General features: G+C 36.2%; 1 protein-coding gene across 3 annotated transcripts in view; it reads right to left on the minus strand.

Moving 5' to 3' along the window:
• Window positions 1-19381, minus strand: part of LOC131591788 (coiled-coil domain-containing protein 91-like) — a 145141-nt gene that overhangs the window by 13987 nt on the left and 111773 nt on the right. For all 3 annotated transcript variants that reach the window (XM_058862844.1, XM_058862843.1, XM_058862845.1), the window contains exon 12: window positions 16150-16263. In XM_058862844.1, coding sequence (XP_058718827.1) covers window positions 16150-16263 — 114 coding nt within the window. The remainder of the gene's footprint in view (window positions 1-16149; window positions 16264-19381) is intronic.

Genomic DNA, 19381 nt, shown 5'->3' on the forward strand with positions numbered 1-19381 from the left:
GCATTCTGCATCTGGCTGAAACAAACCCTTCTGTTTTTCTGGACCCATAGTGTCCTTTGCCTGAGTTTCAAACTCCCATTTACAGGCGATGACTTCATAAGTCACTGCAGAAGCTGTTAGAAGTTCAGCTGCTACTTCGTCTCTAAGAGTGGTTTTTTCATATACTCTTACGTTTATCTTCTCCCACAGGCTTGGGGTAAAAATATTCTCTGAATTCACATTAGGGAATTCTACTCGTACCCAGGATAGAAGGCTTTTAAACTCATCCGTGGATACAGAGAGCGGGTGCTCCTTTACCATAGCTTCCAAGGTAGCCAAAACCTCCCCCTCAGGTTTGGACATGTTTCTCATATTTTTGCTCCCTTTTGACGGCTTACCTGACCTCAGGGTCAGCTTTGTCTCAGCTCCTCTATCCGTGATCCGTTCCACAGCTCACAGACGACTGGCTTGGCTTGTCCGCTCTCACCAGCACCGGGATTACCGAGATCTTCTTTTTCCCCTTTCCAGGGAGTTTTCCAGCTTTCTGCTGTCTTCTCTTCTTCTCTCTTTTTTTTTCTTTTTTTACTGGAGCCTTCAGTTCAAAGAGCCCCACGTTGGGCGCCATTTGTCTGTTTATGGACTTTTTGATTTGGGTTCTTTTTCCCTTTGAACTGAAGATTGATGAGAGGGAGGCGGTTTTTTCTCTCGTTCGGTCTCAGTTGTTTATTTTTTCTTATCAGTATTACAAGGTACAAGGAGCTATGTGCGCTATGATAGAAAGGGGGTAAAATGGCTAACAAAGATCTTCTTCAAGGTCTTTTATATGTCCATTTACCCAATTAACAGATGCCAACTAAATTATTTTTCTTAGTGACCCAATGACCCAACACCTGTGTGCTGCACTGCGGCATCCTCTACCCAATCACTTACTACTACCCAAAAACCCCTAGGAGGAGAAGATGAAGAAGAAAGAAGAAGGACAAGAGACAACACCCTAAATCCTCCATCTTGTCTCCTGTTCTCTAAACTACTTTTTCACCCAGTGATTTAAGAAACTTTCTAATCTACACATTTACACATTTCCTATCTAACTTTAACATTTGTTTTCATGTATCACCATGAAAACATGCACATGAATTTCATATTATATGAAATTCAGTGTTTCTTTGAATCCTGGAACTAAATATTAAAAGCAAGGGCACACAGTCTGTATCTCAGACTCCAACAGGTACTATCACATCCTGATTCAATACAGCTACAAATGACTTGGCAGAGATTACACAGGGTTTCTGTGGAGCTTCCCAAACCCAAACTGTCATCTCCCCAGGAAAATGCCTGAAGACTATTGACTATGCTTCCTGAAAAGCCCTGAGTGCAGGGCTGGGTGACAGATCTAGTATCAAAGATCTGCTTCATTTGTCAGTTTGCAAACGTGCTCCAAATTAATCCACGGTAACTATGCTTGGTTAAAAGCAGCAACAATCTTCCTACACATAAAAATTGCTATTGTTATCAAACCAAATGAAAAAATGTAAAGTGATGGGCTCATGTTGAGTCATGCTCCCAGAATTGCCTTACAGTAACCCAGATAACTACAGAACTGGAGTAATTAAGCCTAACTGAAAAGCAAACAGCAAATACAGGCATTAATAAAAACAATCTTTTTTGTTACTGTGAACATGTATTTTGCATTATTTGTGAATAAATAAATAAATAAAAATAGAAATAATCATTGCATTGTGTTTGCACTGTATACAAACTGAAAAAAAAGTACCCTAATAATGTGCATGACTCTGAAACCACAGCTGTATAACTGCTTTTCCATTGCCATGGGTACTTTCTAAACATCTATATCTAATGTGATTCTTCATGAACAGAAAGCTCAGCAGGAGCACAGCTTCCTTGCCTCTAAGAAGGGCAACAGGTGGTTGATAACATACATGACAAAGAATCACTGCTTTAGGCTGGGAGGTGAGAAAACTGCGCTGTGTTATATGGAAAGCTGAAGCTACAAATAACAAGTCAGACTGTAATTAATTACCTAGTTATCAAGGAGACTGGAGTTGTATCATGACTATCTGAAGGTTCCTGTGAAACTCTGACATGATCTGCCACAATCTCTAAAGCAAAGTGTCCCCTAACAACACACTGGAGTTTGGTAAACAGAAGCAGCAGGAGAAAAATCCCACCTCCTGGTTTTGAGGAACACTTGATTTAACAGCCAGGTTTTCATTTTAATGAAACCTTAAGATGTGACAGGATGAAACAGTACATTCTAGAAGTCATGGGCAAAGATGGTCTCACATGAAATACAGGTATCTTTCTAAAATTACCATTGTAGATTACAGTTGATGGATTCAAGAAGAAATTAAATGAGGAAAAACAGCCTGCAGCCAATCTGTGATAAATTTAGCATTAAATCTGTGACAATATACATGCACTAGGATAACTAATTATACATTAAGGTTCAGGGAATACAAAAGTAATGTCCAGCTATTCAGACAGAAATTTTTGAGCCAACATTTACTACTGGACTTCTTCAGTATTGAGATTGATAATGTTTTTTACTGACAGTAACATTTTACTGGAAAACTCAGTTTGAAGCCAAGCTACTGCAGCAAAATTCAGGGCAGCTGCTGGCAAAGCAGTTCATAAACCTCTTTGTTTCAAAACACACAGAGATTGAGTACCCACGGCTCTCAGCAGGTCGTCACTTACAACACCACAGGCAGGAAGATTCTAAAGGAGGGCGAAATCACCAGCAGGACACAATGATCTGCAGGCATTCTGCTCCACACAACTCCAAATACTTGCTGCAACTGCCAGCCAGCAGAGACTCCACAACAGCAGGGATAGAGTATATTCCCCACTGCAGTTTCCTTTGGGTACCTGCCTGGCTTTCTGCTGCTTTTCCAGATGCAAATTTGTGTCAAGGCTTTGCCATGAGAAATTAGACCCAGACATACATCCACAAAGAGAACAGCAGTTTTTAACATCGGCAATACCTTGTTTCATATTACTAAAAAACAAAACAAACCCCAAAAACCACCACCACCACCAACAAAACACCCAAAAAACAACAGAAAAAATCAAACAGAAGAAACTGTTGCTTAGCAGGGTGGGGTGGGGGGAAATGGCAAGGGAGGGAAAAATATATTTAACTAAATTATATGAGTCAGTAGCCTGCAGCCAAAGCAGAAAAATAGCATATATACGTATTAACTATAAGTCATTGAAGCATCTTGCTGAATTTCTAACACATGGGTAAAGATTTGAATGCAAAAAGTAAACAGAAAACCACATCCTTTTGCTTCATTTATCTAATATTTCTATTGATGTAGGTAAGAAAATGTATTTCTTTACATGTTTCTCTAGCTTTGTAGACAACTCGATTAAGTCTCAAATTTTGATCCCACTGGCTCTGCTGCAGGAATCCAATTGCAGGAAATAATCATAGGAAAGATTCATCAAAACACATATGGTAAGGCCAACTTTCCCATTTACTTTTTTAAAACCAGAGTTCAGCAGACAGATAAAAACAGCAAAAGACATGCCTGAAAAAAGAAGCAGCAAGATTTGGGGTAAAAATACCTTGAATTTTCCTGCATATAACCAACTATGAAATATCTCAAATACCCCAGCTAAAAGAATAAGCAGATAAAACTACTGAGGTTCAAGTATCTCCACATAAAAGGACTTGGGTGTAAATGAGAAGCAGCACAAAAAGCCCAAATAAACTGAACTATGAATATTCCTCAGCTGTATGAAAACACAGCTCAGAAAAGAATAAACTATCCTTATACACAAAGTTATCTACTCATTTTATTTGTGCAGTGAGCAAGACAAAAAAAAAAAAATTGCCCTCAAGACTCTAAGCCAAGACCATCTACCAAGTAATGTGATTTTGTGGTGGCTCTGCAATTACTCTGGGCTTATCTTATCCTGGTACATGGACAAAGAAATTCTACAGAGCACCTTGTTAAAATGACTGTGATTTCTGGATCTTTGCAACACAGAGACCATAAAACTGCTCCTGCCTTTCCTATCAAACAAACAATGGAGAAAAGGGCCTTCTGTATCTTGTCCTTGTCTCTTTGGGGCTCAATTCCAGTGCAATTAAAATGGTATCACAAAAATCTAGGGATGGAAGAGACAGTGACCCAAATTCTGATCTTTGCACTGGGAACTCATAATAAAATCAATCAGAGTGGAACAATTGCCTCTTCTCTTTTGCAATCTGACAGCCTTGCAGGTTGCAAAAGAGAAGAAATGCCAAAATGCCCTTGTTGAGCACAGCCATCATTAGCTTTCTAAGACTCTTTAGGATCCCCTTGGTGCTAAAAGAATGGTACAGTAGGGACTTGGAAAAAGCCAAGAAGTTGACCTATGACTAAGAAAATAAAACTGCAGATGGTATTCTTAGCTATAATTAATCCAAGTGATCATATTGAACTGATTAAACCTTCCATCTAGTACAAAGCAATGTGGATTACGCTAACTTAAAGATAAATTTATAACTGCTATTATGTTACAAAAATACCTTGTTGTACATACTTATAAATTCAGAATTAAGAAATTACAGTGAAATACAAATCTAGTTACAAGCATATAGATGAATTTGAAAGACAAAGACAGAAAATAATTAAGGTTTTATTTTAATAGGAATGACAAAAAAATCCCCAAAGTCCTCCTCAAAACATTCACTTATCAGTCTAATAGAATATTAAATGTTTAGCCATCAAAATTCAGCTGATGTAACTTTCTCACTGGAATGGCAAGATAAGGGTATTCATGTTCATTTGCACACATAGATGCATAGATTTTTCTGGGGTTTGTTGTTCTGCTCTTTTGGTTTTTTTTCTTAAATTACCTACTCTTGTTTAATTAAAAGGTCTCTTGAAAATGCCTATAGGCAAGAGTCATAAATTGCACTAAAAATGCTTAATCTCACACATCTAATCAAGAACTTCGAATTTTTTTCTCTACTCAAAACATATTTTTAGAAAGTCATACAGACCACAAAACAACCCATCTTCAAATGATGATCTGGTTACAATTCTCACATGCCCAGAAGTGCTGTATGAAATTCTAACATGGAGGGATGAATCAGGAATAACACAGGAGGGCCTCACTTAGTGGGGGGCAGAGATGTTTAAGGATGCCTCACTTCCTCCCATCACACACAGCCTTCCTGATGGACAACAGAGACATTTGGAAGCCTTCTCTTCCGTCTTATCAAATTATTCTTGCAGAATAGAGGGATCCTGGATGACAGAGCTTGCCTTCCCCTGGACCTCAGGTGTTGCCTAATCACCTGATGATGAGAAAACCACACCACTCTCCACTGATAGACAGATCTGGGTGACATTGATACAGTGCACACTGAAGGTCTTTATTCCTGTGAATACTCTATATCCACAGAGCCAGCTGAGTAATTATGTATTTGCAGAGCAAATCCAAAGTTACTCTTAGAGTAATTAAAATGATACACATTGGATTAAAAACACAATACATCTCAATCCCAAGAGTAGCTTTGAAACAGTGTAGTATCCAGTCATCTCACTGGATACTGATGATACTGGATACTGGATGGCTGAACATTATAATCTATAATCCATGCTGTTATTTTTTTCTCTTTTTGGCTTTGATAGCACAATATTTTCTCAGTAACAATACCACTTGATTTCAGTTTCAGCTGGAGTCTTGCCTGACTAAAGAGTGCAGGCATAATCTCAGTCTTTGTAGATTTATACACTGTGGCACAAAAGGATATAAGAAGCAGTTTTAACTTAAGTAAAAAATTTCAAACTCTGGCAATTTTACACTAAAGTAATTACAGAAAACCCTACAATAAGTTAGGTATGCAGTTTCAACTAAATCGCTTTCATCAGCATAAATGATCACTCAGAGCTTGAAAATCATAATTTTGGTTATTTAACTATTTCCTTTGTATTTCAATGAAACTAAGAGGCAGAGAATTGTATTCCCCCCCCCCCCCCCCCGCCCCTTTGTTACAGACAGAGCACTATAATTTCCAGGAAATTAAAAATTCTGTTGAATGCATGATGTTTCACTATTGAAAAGTGGCAGAAAAATGCCAAAATGTCCTCTGAAGAAAAATTCCTGATAGGATCAATTGATAGAGATACTATATGCCTCTACAAGAGACTATAACTTCCTTTAAATATTTAGAAACAATAATTTCAAAGCTTATAAAGACCTATAAGGTTCAGGAAGAAATGCTAGGCTCACTTCTGTATCCCATGCAGACACATCAGACTGCTTCAGCATTCTTATCCACAGAGGAGAAGAGAGCCAGGTGTACCAAACTCATCTTACACTACAACTTCCCATAAATCCCTGGCTTAATTTGGATTTATACTGCTCTTTGAGTTGGGTAAATGAGCAGTGTGAAAATGCTCCTAAAGCCTCAATGTAAATGTTTCTTTAATCCTATTAAAGCCACAAAACAACTGAAGGACCAGGAAACTGAGCTAAGGAGCTCCCAGTGATCCCAATACTACTGTATCTCTTGGCACTGACCTGCTTGTCACAAGTCCACCCTGGGCATGGCACAGATGTCCTGACAACAGGTGGATTCAGAACATCACTGTGAGGACCCCTAGAATACAGCTGATGGTGGTGTGTCCTGCAGTAACACGAAGTTTTGCACTGGTAACTTACAGTAGCTGAGTTATTAAAATAGCCGACACAGAAATAGAAGACAGGATTAAATATTTTTGAATGCCACTTTGTTGTATTACACAGAACTTTATGTTCCCCAAACATGACACTGAATTCAGCCAAAAATGATACAACTTCATTGCTTTTCTTTAAAATCAGATAGGGGAAAAGTTGAAAGAAAAATACTCAAGGTGACGCCACATTTTAAAAACTAGGAAACTGGTCTGTTAAAATGTATTGGTGGTAACATTTAGGGTTTGGACTCCCATTAATGGGGCCCCAGGGAAAATATAAACACTCTTTCTGAAATTAAATCTTGAGTTTTCCCACCGCAGTCTTGTTTTCAGCTTCAGCTGCTGGCACATCAGCCTGCAATTGAGGCCTTCCATCAAATGCCAAGCCAAACATTCAGGAACAAGAATGGTAATGACACCCTGTTTTGTTCTAAGGCACATTAAAATACAGTGAGTATTAATAAAAAAAAAATAAGTCACTCATTTGAGATTAGTAACTTAAAAGAAACGGATTTTTGTAACCTCTCCTACTTGCACTTGTCTTCAAATAATAAACCTTCAGGAGAAAGCTGTGCTTGACTCTTGAAATCAAGCACACTTGAAAAACAGCAACACATATCAAACTTCTGATAAGAACTGCCTAAGGGCATAAACTTTACCTACAAGAGTTCAAAATTAAATTCCCTGATTTTGATACATGCTTTTGCAAGTGACTTACCATGAATGGATCAATAAATTGAAGTCACTAATTTTTAATGTTAGTTTCTCAGGTGGGATCCTTCCTATTCACAGGGATATGATATACTAATATCAGAACTCTATTACTGGAACACCTCCTACCACCATCTCTTTAATTTATCTCTTGTATTCCCACATTCTTTTCCTAAACACTGTGTTCAAGGTGAGAGTGTGTTGCTCCAGCTTTTAGTTTTTCCCTCTCTCTCTCCCTAATATCCAGCCTTCTGTAATCTCTCCAAGTGGATGGATCTAGAGTAAGGGATGCAATGTAAGACACGGCCCTGTTCCAGGTAAGGAATTGGGATCTCTTGCCCAAGAAGGGAAATAGTCAGCCATGCCTATCCTAATCCCAGTTTCTGTGATGTCTCATGATGCATAAACTATATCCTATGGAGTTTCTTATATAAACACTGCTCTGAGACATTCAATCCATGATGTGAATCTGGGTTGAAAATGGATCTGACTCAGGCAGTAGACTGTACCCACAACTCAAACCACGGATTAACAATAATTTACCTGCCATGGGTAGAGAATTTCATGAATGTGCCAATTTACCAAGGAAAAAGAGGAAAGGGTGCATCAGCAACTTGTGCAGGACTTGTTCCACCACTAACACACAAAGTTAACTTGAAGAATGTAAGATATAACATTCTAGCCTGCTACCCAATAAATTGAGTGAATTCCAAGATTTACAATTAAAAATCAGCCTTTCAATGTGAATAAAAAAGTGAGATCAAGTAGGTGTCAATTCATGGCCAGTAGCACTGTGTAGAAACCCTGCACTTTTATTTGCAGACTTCATGCGTGGTGAGACATTTGAGCCAGTTGTCCAGAGAAGCTGGAGATGCTCCATGCCTGGAAGTGTCCAAGGTAGGGTTGGATGGTGCCTTGAGTCATCTAGTAGGAGGTGTCTCTGCCCATGCTGGGGGGTTGGAACCCAACATAATCTTCCAGGTCCCTTCTATACCAAAACATTTTGATTCTATGATTCAGGTCTGAAAGCAGTAGGCTTGTGTGTTTGTCCTGCCTCCCTTGGAGTAAGGAATTAGAAAGAGGGCATAGTGCTGGATCTTTATTATTGTTCTAAGTTAGAGCCAAAAATGGTTGCAGCAAACACTTCTTAACCATGTAAGGATTTCAGTCCTCAACATGAATCACATCAGTACTCCTGCTGGAACCATAAAGTCAGCTATAACTTTTAAAAATCTGGATACTAGATGTAATAACCTGCAGTAACTAGAATACCAGTCAAAGTACTGAAGTTAATGTAGTACTATATGCGAACAGTTCTTTTCTGTCCAAGACATTAGTAGGTAATTTAGAAGCCTTTCAAAGCACATAATTTCACATTCATATGGAGTACATTTCTGAAACGCAGGTACAGAGGATTCTTATTTTACTTCCATTCCTCATCATGTCAGTTGTGTAACTATCTACTTTATTAGAAATAAAATAATTGAGCAAATTTACTTAAAAGAAAATAAATACTGGATGTGTACAGTTGAAAAAAATTAGGCAATATAAGTAAAGCAAAAGCAGTAATTTCTAATCTAAATGTGATTAACACCTGAAGAATCACAGTTCTTGGGTTTAAAGCTACATTAGGATTCACATTTCAAGAGGAGATTTTGTGTAGTTGCAATGGTTACTGCCAGTAGATGTATTATAAAAGGAGTTACCATCATGCATGTATGAAAAACACAGAGAGGAAAGCAAAGGTTCAGTCAACAATAGAAGGTCAAGGACTTCTCAGCTAAATGGAGATGTTAGCTGTATAATTAAAGTCTAGAAAGCATCCAATTCAATAATTTCAGGAAAGACAAAATATAGATAACCAGTAGTTGAACTCTGTATCAATTCTTAGTTGGACAGAAAGCAAAGCTGCTTTTTAAACCACTTTTTAATTTTAAAAATTTGCTTTGATTGCAGTTAGGACAATAAGCATGAAGATTGGTGTATGGGTAAAATGAAACTGGGTTCAGCCTTGTGATACTTCCTCAGTGGCAGAAACACCAATTACAAATAGAGATTCTTCTACAATGATAGTCACTTTTGAAAGTAGAAAATTAAAAATTAATAGCAAGAAAAAATATGGGCTCTTTTCTGTCTGAAAAGAGGGGCCAATAAGCCATAGTTATTTCCAATCAAACTGATGTTTGAAGGTGTTTTCTGGTAGTAATAATTTTTTGCAAATCTTTTTTTCTATTATCATAGCCAGTTTCAGCCACCAGACAGACATCTTATTTCTCTTCTGATGTAATGACCTTCCTCATTAGTTTGATCTAATTCTTACTACAAAAAGGGTTATAAATTACAAGGTATTTTGTACCAAGACTATATGACTACTAAGGTGTTTATGCCAATATCATAAAGAACTAAAATGTTATTTCAACTGCAGCACTTGATATGTAAAGGGAGAACTCTTAGTCAGGTTTGTTTAACTTTAAAAAAATTGACCATTTTTCTGTGATGGTTCTGATGGATGAATAACAGAGTAACTATGTAGAGGTGCACGTATCTTCTCATAAGTTTAGATTTCAAGAGTGAATTACAGGCAATTCCTCAGTCAATTTGAAAGCCCAAAGGAATTTGCAGCAGCCTCTCCTCAACAAGGTGGATAAACCTAATTAAACTTGATCTTCCTGTATTCTTTTACAGTCTTTACCTAAAATAACTAAATGTAAGGTATTACTTTTCAACATAAAATCTTCTCTTAAAGAATGAGGAACTTGCACAGAAAATACTTCACATTTTAAGAAAAGAAATCTACATAGAAACAGGGGTAATAGCAATTGTAAAATAGATCTTCCACAATCTGTTTTGGTAAAGGTGCTTGCAAGATAGATTTATATGGGCTTTGCTGCTAAATTATGAAATCAAACATAAAAACCCCAGTAAGTTCTAAAAGTGCATTAATGATAAAGCAGATCTGTATAAATATATTTAACTATGAAACACATCACATGCCACTTAAAAAACCTCTAAAATGGGATTTTGTACCATAACCAACCCCAAAATCAGTGTATCAGTTAGAAACCTACTCAAAAGGTGAAAACAAAGGTCTATTTGTTTCCTTCTGACAAAATAAACATACAAAATACACTCAATAAATACAGTATGTTATTAGAAATAACCCTGAAAAATGAGAATAACCATAGAGGAAATTAGCAGTTTTAATCTGATTTACTGTCAGATTATGTCAGATATGTCCTGCTGGATATAACTCAATCACTGTTTTTCTTCCATTAAAAAGCATTGTGACTTCATCTGTTCACAGAATGAAATGCACAATTCTTCCTTCAAGTGGTAAATGTTGTACTGCAGAATAATCCCACTGTGGATCCCACAAGTGAGAAAAGGTATGACTTGCCCTTGCCTGGAATAAGATGACCTACTATAAAGGTGTTTTATCAGGTTAAAACAGTATTTTCCAAATATTCCAAGTCTTTTTCAGAAAAGAGCAAAAATAACTTTGGTTCTTCTGGTTACATTGCAAAGAGCTAAGCTGCCTGTCCTGGCACATCCCACACATCCCTGGGGTGTGCCTGGAATTCTGTTTTACAAAAGCACCTGTATTTTTACTAAACTAAAGGGGTAATTTCTCTATGCAAATACAGAAGAGAAACTTGTTGGCTTTTTTTTTTTTTTTTTTTTGCTTTCCTGTGAGACACACATGGTTTATACCAGCTTGCCAGTGATTCTTAAATATAAATAATGTGGTTGAAATAGGCCCTTAGTTTCTGTAATATCAGAGAAAATTACGTATTAAATACAAAATCCCCGTAAGTATCTCTTTGGTTATTCTCAATTCTGCAGTATTTTGGTAAACATTAGTCAGAGAAATGTTTAGTTCTGTTTTCTTCTAAAGGTTATGATGCACAGCTGCACAAATCATATGGGAACACACAGTAGTACAGTGAGTTTTGTTATAATGGTGACATCTCTGCTCTCAGAATCTGACCCTTAAATCAGGATGGGAGTGCATTTATGACAAGTGTCTGCCCTTCAGAGAAACAGGGGTTGCATTAAAACCAAATCTGTCATTCCAGTGATGACTCAAGCCCTAACGTAGTTTTTCCCTCACAGCCCTTAAATATGCCCTTTAAAGCCAATGAGAACTGTGTACAATTAGCAGAAAAAAGGTGATTGATTAATATCATCATCTTTGCATTCAGAAAACAAGCAGTAGATTTTCCTGAGGGGAGATGAATATCAATGTAAATAGGAAAAATTAAAATCTTTCCTATTTACTAGGTGGCTAGATACTCACCACAGGAAGTGAATTTTTGTAATTAACAAAAGTTCTTTAAATAACCTATTCAGCACAAGATTTATTTGATAGAAAACCTTTCCTCTTGTGACTTACTCTCTCCTTTGTATATCAACTTCAAGAATTAATTTTTATCTCTGTACAGCTAATGGTCACAAAATTAAAAGGTACATAAATAGTAGGCACAATAATACTAGATCACTGTTTTTATCTGCCATAAATACATAATAAATAAATAAAACATATTGAATTAATATTTTTAAGCATTCAATTGGAATGAATAGGCAGCAAAATACTGAACTATGACATTTATAAACAACTTGCAACCTGTAGCACAGGCAAAATATCTATATATTATAACAAAAATCCTTTTGTAAACCTCTGTTCTACAAGACTTCCTAACATATGTCTGATTTTAGAACTAACAAGGCTTAATTTTTAACAAAAGGTTTTGTTGAAAGCTTTTAACATTTGCAGATTATGTTCAAGAAGCCAGAACACTGTCCAAGTATGAAAAAATAAGCAGAGCAAAGAATTTCCTGACCTTTCTAACAAGTAATTGGATACAGATCTTAGTTTGAAATACAGTAGTGATCAATCAATTGCCTTGATCATCAGAATTTTTATGAGACACCTGGAAATATAAAACTCCAACCAGAATTCTCTGGGTGACATTCTGGTCTGTATAGATGTCCCTGACAGACATACTTGTTTAAGTCAGTATTACAATGCTTTCAATATTTTCATTCTGTTATTAAAAAAACTATTTTTATTAAGTTTGGTTCTTTTACTTCCTATCTGCAAATTAATTTAAAAAATTATCTCAGCTGGTCATATAAAATATAAACATATTTCAGGAATTGTCTTCATAGAACAGCAGGAGCTATACTAAACTGCTCAACATCTGTAGGTCCACATTATGAATGCAAAGAAAAGTCCAACACGCAATCCTCAAAATAAGATTAAGAAGCAAGGAGATCAATATACTGCAATACTGACATTATTTTATTCAGATATTGCTTATCTGCTATTTTACCATTTATTTTCAATTCAGAAATGAAGCCATTACTCTCTTTAGTCAGCTGGCTAGGCTAGTGAATTCTGAAAATTCACCTTACTACCTTAAATCAAATCTTGTCTTTTTAGCTTCATGGGCCATCAGGTGCAGGCAGCACCTTCTTTTGTTCACATCTTGGACCAGTGAGAAGAGAAAAAGTGCAAGCAAAGGACGAGGGAAAACCCACTTTGCACAAGGAATTATCACACTTCTCCTTTCCTCACATATCTGGAATGCTTGCAACACACCTCCAAAGTTTCAGGCATCCTTGAAACTGCATCACATTCAGGAGCAAACAACAAACGTGAAAATTCCTTGGAACTCTTTACAAACTGCACTTTGGGAAAAAGCTTTGTTTATATCCACTTAATTTGGCATCAGCCAACTGAAGCAAACTGTTTAGTAAATGGGCCAAAGCCCCATGTGAAGTCCATGAAAAGTGGAGCAGGGATAGGCCCAGCCTTTCTTTATACCCCTAACAGAGCAGCATGTATCCATTAATCAGATTTTAACCAAAAATATTACAAAAGCAATGCAGTTGTAAAGGTCAGTTAAGGCCACGGCTATGCCTCTGTCTTGTACTCCAGGGATCAGGGTTTGAGAACTCTAATCCTAAATCAGAGTTGACAGGACATGAGGCTCTAGTCCTTGCTTTTGATCCCCAGGTAACAAACACAAGTGTGGATGTATACAGCTACATGTGAGAGCCTATGTGCAGACATGTACATATATTCTACCACATCAGCAAATCCAAACTGAAAATAATGGGTTTTTTTATGACACAAGTGAAAGCAGTGGCTTGACATTTAGCCCTACTTCAGTGCCTTTTTGTCTGTGTGCTACCCTCTACCTCTGTCCTCTCATTTCCCACCCCACCAGCAACAAGGTGAAGCATTGTTTTGTCTTCCTGATGTTTATTGCAAATGCAGGCAAAGTAAGACTAAACAGTCAAATATACCTTCAGGCAATTAATAAAGATAGCTTTCTAGAAATAATGTGAATGGACCTTAGCTGGGGAAAACAATTCTGGTTAACAGATGAAGCATGTGTATTTGAATCTGAGTCAGATTCTTCATGGTGCTATTAATGTTTAGAAAATCTCTATGAGTTTGGTAGCTATGGAAGATGTCTTTGAACAGATAGGACAGCCTGACTCTAGATCTAGCAGTTATGACATCTGCTTTAGAATGGTGGTGGTTATGAAATAACCATGACGTAACAAAGAGTTAAATTCCTGACTGAAATTTCCTTCACATCTTAGATATACACATTCTTAAGGTGTTAGCTCTGGCAACATTAAAAAACCAGCATTTTTCTAGTATAAAAATCTTAATTTAATATAGAACAGAGAAAATAAAACTAAGACTGCAGTACATAATTAGAACTGCTGCCAATGTAGTGCTATATATCTGTAAAAACCTGCCAAAAAAATATGGCATAATTACAATGCATGCCCCATCTTCATTTATTGTATGAAAAGACCTGTTTCCATCACAGCTTGGGTTTTTTTAAATAATTTTTGTTTTTAGCATTAGTGTTTTTTTGAAGGTGGAAAGATATGCCAACAAATTCTTTCCTAGCTTTGGTGACTTTTTTGGCTTCAATTAAGAGGAAGTTATATTTATTCTTGCCAGCATTTTAGCATTATGATATTGTTGCTTTTTGTTAAGCAACTTCCTATTAATTCAAATAATCCCCTGCTAACCAAGTACAAATACTGCTGTGCCCATGGTTTGAAGGGTTCTGTAAACAAATTTTCAAAACAATGATGACACGGAGTTTCTACTACTTTTTCAAGTTTGTACCTGGGATACCCCTGTCACTCAAAAAAACCTAACCAAAAACTTCTCTGCATCCCAGACAAGGCATTTTTCCTGAGTTCTTTCTAGGGATTCCTAGCTTCTACTTTCTAACACAGCCCATAAAATACATTTATTACTCTTACAAGTGTATGAGCTTTGACCATTTCCTCTGCCTCTTATGTAACCATATAAAAGCTATTATGCTACATGATTTGGAGTTAAACAAGTCTTTCACTTACAACTTGCATATAGGCAGTCTTTATTAATCTTATGCCAGAAAAATCTAGTTCTTCTTATGTATTTTTTTTTAAATTAATGGCTATGTGTCAACTGATTATAAAGAGAAAAAGGTTGGCTGAAATATTTGACTATGCTCTATGAAATGAAAGGAATTTATGCTCCTACCAGATAAACGAAGGAAGATTTTATTTCTTTGAAAGTGATCTTTTAATATATATCTGCACCAGAGGCCTTATGGGCCCATTTATTCACGACACTTATCGTAAGTTAACAGTAGACGTACTTTCACCTTCCACACAGCTTATCCTTTGTAAGCAGCTGACTTTAGATATGCTCAAACATCCTTATGGATCATGTTTTGCACTGTATTCTGTTTAAATTATCTTTCCAAATCAAACAAGTCCTGCTAAAAGGAAATGTCTCCACACACAGCATAATGGAAGGAGCTCACCCAACTTCAATCTTAACTAGTAGCAGAGTGAAACTTCTGAAGGTAAATCCTATTTCCCATACTATTATTTAACCCATAAAAGCAGGGAATATAGAAGCAGAGGCCAAACTCATTATTTCTACTTCCTTCTCAGGACAACATTACCCCTTACATTCAGGCTGAGTGATTTTATTTATTGAGAATACTGAAATTTGATCTCAGGCTGCTATTGCCATATGAAAGAGGTTTTTTAAATTATTTTTTGCTTTTGTTTTTATAAAGAGCTTCAAAGGGGAGAAGTGTGTTATTTTTTTCTCCTTCTACTGAAAGCAAATCAAAGTCCCTTGAGCTACATTTTACTGTTTATACACAAGCATTAAACTGTCAGGATATAGCATTAATAGAACAACTGAAAACAACTTTCAGAACATTGCAACATTTCATAACAAGACCAATGCACTGACTATAAATCATGCTTAATATAATACCAGTACATTTTCAGGTTCTCAGATAATATGGGTAGAGAGGAAAAAAATAATGGTCTTTTTGTGCATACAGACTGCACAATAAACTTCATTTGCGAACAAAAAATAGCACCTGTTATTTATACTGAAATGTCTTCTATGATCTGAGCTCAGATTACAATTTAAATCTGATAGGCTGTATTTACTCCTCATCTTTATGTTACTTTATGTAATATTAATGCCTGCTTTTCAACTTGTGATGGATTTAAAAGTCTACAAAAATATATGTATCATAATATATAGAAATATATAATGCATCATAATAATAAATTGTTTGAAAAAACAAGTGGAAGATCAGATGACCTAACTCCTGATTCTGTTTTTTTGTGAATTTTAAGAGAGGTTTGAGGTTTAGCAAACTTTACCAATTTCTCACTTCATGATGAAACTCGTTATCCACTGGTAACTCACCCTCTTCTGCTCTTTAATATATTCCATCAGTTCCTCTCTTGTTCTTTTTACTGCTTCTTCGATTGCCTTTTCACTTCGTTTCTGCTCCTCCATTAATGCTTTCTTGACAATTTCCTTTCCAAAAGAAAAGCATGTCAGTGTATACAAAAAAAAGTTGCAAATATGATAAAAGGTCACCCTTTTTTCCTCCTGCTAAATTTTATCACCTCTACACTCTTTTCTCAGTAATAGGTATCCTAAATGTATGTGGTATCTTTATAAAAATCAATAAATTCAGTAGCAAATGGTAAATAAGAGAGAAAAAAAAGAGACAGAAATAATCACTTTAAAGCTGTGCATATAGAAACGCAATGTTCCCTGAAAGCAGAAAAAATCAAACAATTTAGATATTACTTTCCATCAGGAGCAGGGATGGCAGAGATTTACCACTTGCTGTTATCAGGCCAGACCACTTCAGCTGGAAGAGACATACAAGATCATCTGTTCCAGCTGCCTGAACACTTCAGGGCTGCCCAAGAATTAAAGCACATTATTAGGGGATTCTCCAACAGCCTCTGAAACAATGACAGTCTTAGAGCATCAACCACCTTTCCAGAAGCCTCTCCCAGTGTCTGACCACCCTCTTTTAAAGAAGAGTTCCACAATGTGCAGTCTGAACCTTCCTTAATGCAGTTTGAACTATTCCCACACCACCAAAATCAGTTTCTAAACTGTGATACAAATTGTCAAAGCTTTTTGTAAAATTATATAAAAACTTGTCAAGATCGTTAATTTGCTTCCAAACTTTGGGAATTGCCAGGGACATTCTGTACACAGTACTAAAAAGCAGCAAAAGATACCCACCTACCCCCCTAAATTAGCATTACCCTACATCAAATGCATTACAGTAGAGAAAGCCAGGAACCACTTCTTAAAACATCTCTATCACCTGCAGTATTTGGTTAAGGAAACAAATTGCTGGGCTAATGTCACTGTCCCAAAACTGAAGCCCCAGCTTCCCAAAGCCACTCATGGAATAAGTAATGACATTATTAATCCAAGTGCTCTGTTTCTAAGATTCAGGAGAACAAAATGACAAGCCTCAGATACCTATAAATCCTGAAAATATAACATTTTCAGAAAGGAAAAGAAAATCACCCGGTAAAAGTAATCACATGATCTTAAGTGATTTGTCAGGGAGATCAAGAGGAAAATTGAGAGTGCCTCAGAAATAAGGCAGAAATTAGAAATTCCTGTGCCTTTGTTCTAGACATTCCAAATCTGAAGAAACAGAAACAATAGTATTGCACCTGAAGAATTAAGCAGGAAATAATGGAAAAAACCTCAGTAGTTCAAATAGGAACACAACATGACTTCCAGTGTTTTTATTCACACACATGATTTATGTTTTTGGGTTCTTTTAAATCAAAACTTTTAGAAAATCAAAGGTAAATATAAATATATTTCTTATTACTCTTCACTTGTTAGACAAACACTGCATTACCCACATATTTGTTTACAGGTCTGCTTGACTGCAGAGCAATACAGACATTTTATGATACATATTTACAACTTGGATTTGGCAGAGTGGGGAAGGTTGGCTGGAGGACAGGTGGAATTCTAAGGTTTTGGAAGTAGAAGATATTTATGAAGTTGCATAATTCATCTGTTTATTTAAGAGTGACATTTTACAATATGCTATTAATGTACAAAATGAATAATCCACCTAATTATAACTTCAGTGGAAGTTATTCAACTGAAAAAGAAAGCTCTATTTCAGCTGAAATAGAAGAGTTTCTGCAAAACTACATTTTTGCTATTTTTATAGCAGTGAAAGTCTAAAATCCCAAATTTAAAATGTGTAGTAGTCCCCACTACAGTAGTCCCCACTGTTCTGGAGCAGAGTACACATGAAAATCATAGTTGTGAAACATTATTTTGATTTTTTTCAATTTTAATTCAGTTTACCAAAGAAAAATCCTGAGAAAAAGATATTTCACTATAGAACGCTAGCAAGACCAACAGAAAAAGTAGTAGAAAATTACATATTACAGAAATATGTTGTTTCTATAATTATATTCTCATGCCAGTTTAATTTGTCAAAAGGTCCCAAAATACTCTCTTGTTTTAGAATGGAAAAAAAACCCATAATATATCCCATTAAACTCTTCAAAGCAAATTACAGAACTGATAAACTGCTAGATCTTAATATGTAGAACATTTTACACCCATTAAATACTTACTATCAATTAAAGTATGTTACATATCCTTGATACAATACTTGAAACACTACATAGTCCAAATAAGTATTTGGACTATAAAGTCAAAATAAAAACACAATTAAATTCTACAAGTCTATCAATAAAATGCAAGAAAACAGAAACCACTAGCAATACCCTTATGGAACACTATTTATTACACTGACATTAAAACAGAAAAAGTAAAATTGGAAAGAATTCTTCTTCATTTCCACTGGTATTGGCACAAGTCCCCAGGGTTGTGGTTAAATCACCATCCCTAGAAGTATTTAAAAAATGTTTAGGTGTGGCACTTGGGAACATGGGTTAGTGGTGGCCTTGGCAGTATGAGGTTAACAGAGAGACTCAGTCTTAAGGATCTTTTCCAATCTAAGTGATTCTATGATTCATCTACCACATTCTAGTTAACCAAATTAAGTGCTGATGTGTCTTCCCAATTTATAAACAGTTCTCTGCTTCAGACACTGATCACCTCCTGTTACCCCCTGAAAATCATCTCAGCAGTTACTGTCACCAGACAGATCGTGTAGCCACCAGACTGGACAATCTCATGTGCACAAGAAGACTCCTGCTTTAGTGGGCTTCATCCCAATGTCTGGATTTACCAGACTGCTGGAAGTTGTCCACAACACTTTTGATTTGTTGGGGTTTTTCTGTGATTATTCACTGACCATACCCTAGGAGGAATCATATAGATCTATTTCTCTGAGATCTGAATATTTGTTTCTCATCTGAGTTGAAATGTTACCCTGCTCACTGAATTCAGAAGAAATGAAACAGTTTCATAAAACACACAGCTTTCTTCACACGTTATTGTTTAAAAACCAGGCCTTACAACGTCTTCCAATGCTCCTGAACTGGGTGACTTGGTTTGTACTGTCCCATACCTGCAGTTCAAAATGGCAAACGACAAGAGTATCAAAAGACAGCTTTTCTGTGATATCAATAAATGGAAAGAAAACTCTTTTATACCTTTCATTCAGTTTTCAGAAGTC

Source organism: Poecile atricapillus, chromosome W, assembly GCF_030490865.1.
Source record: "Poecile atricapillus isolate bPoeAtr1 chromosome W, bPoeAtr1.hap1, whole genome shotgun sequence".
NCBI classification, from domain to species: domain Eukaryota; kingdom Metazoa; phylum Chordata; class Aves; order Passeriformes; family Paridae; genus Poecile; species Poecile atricapillus.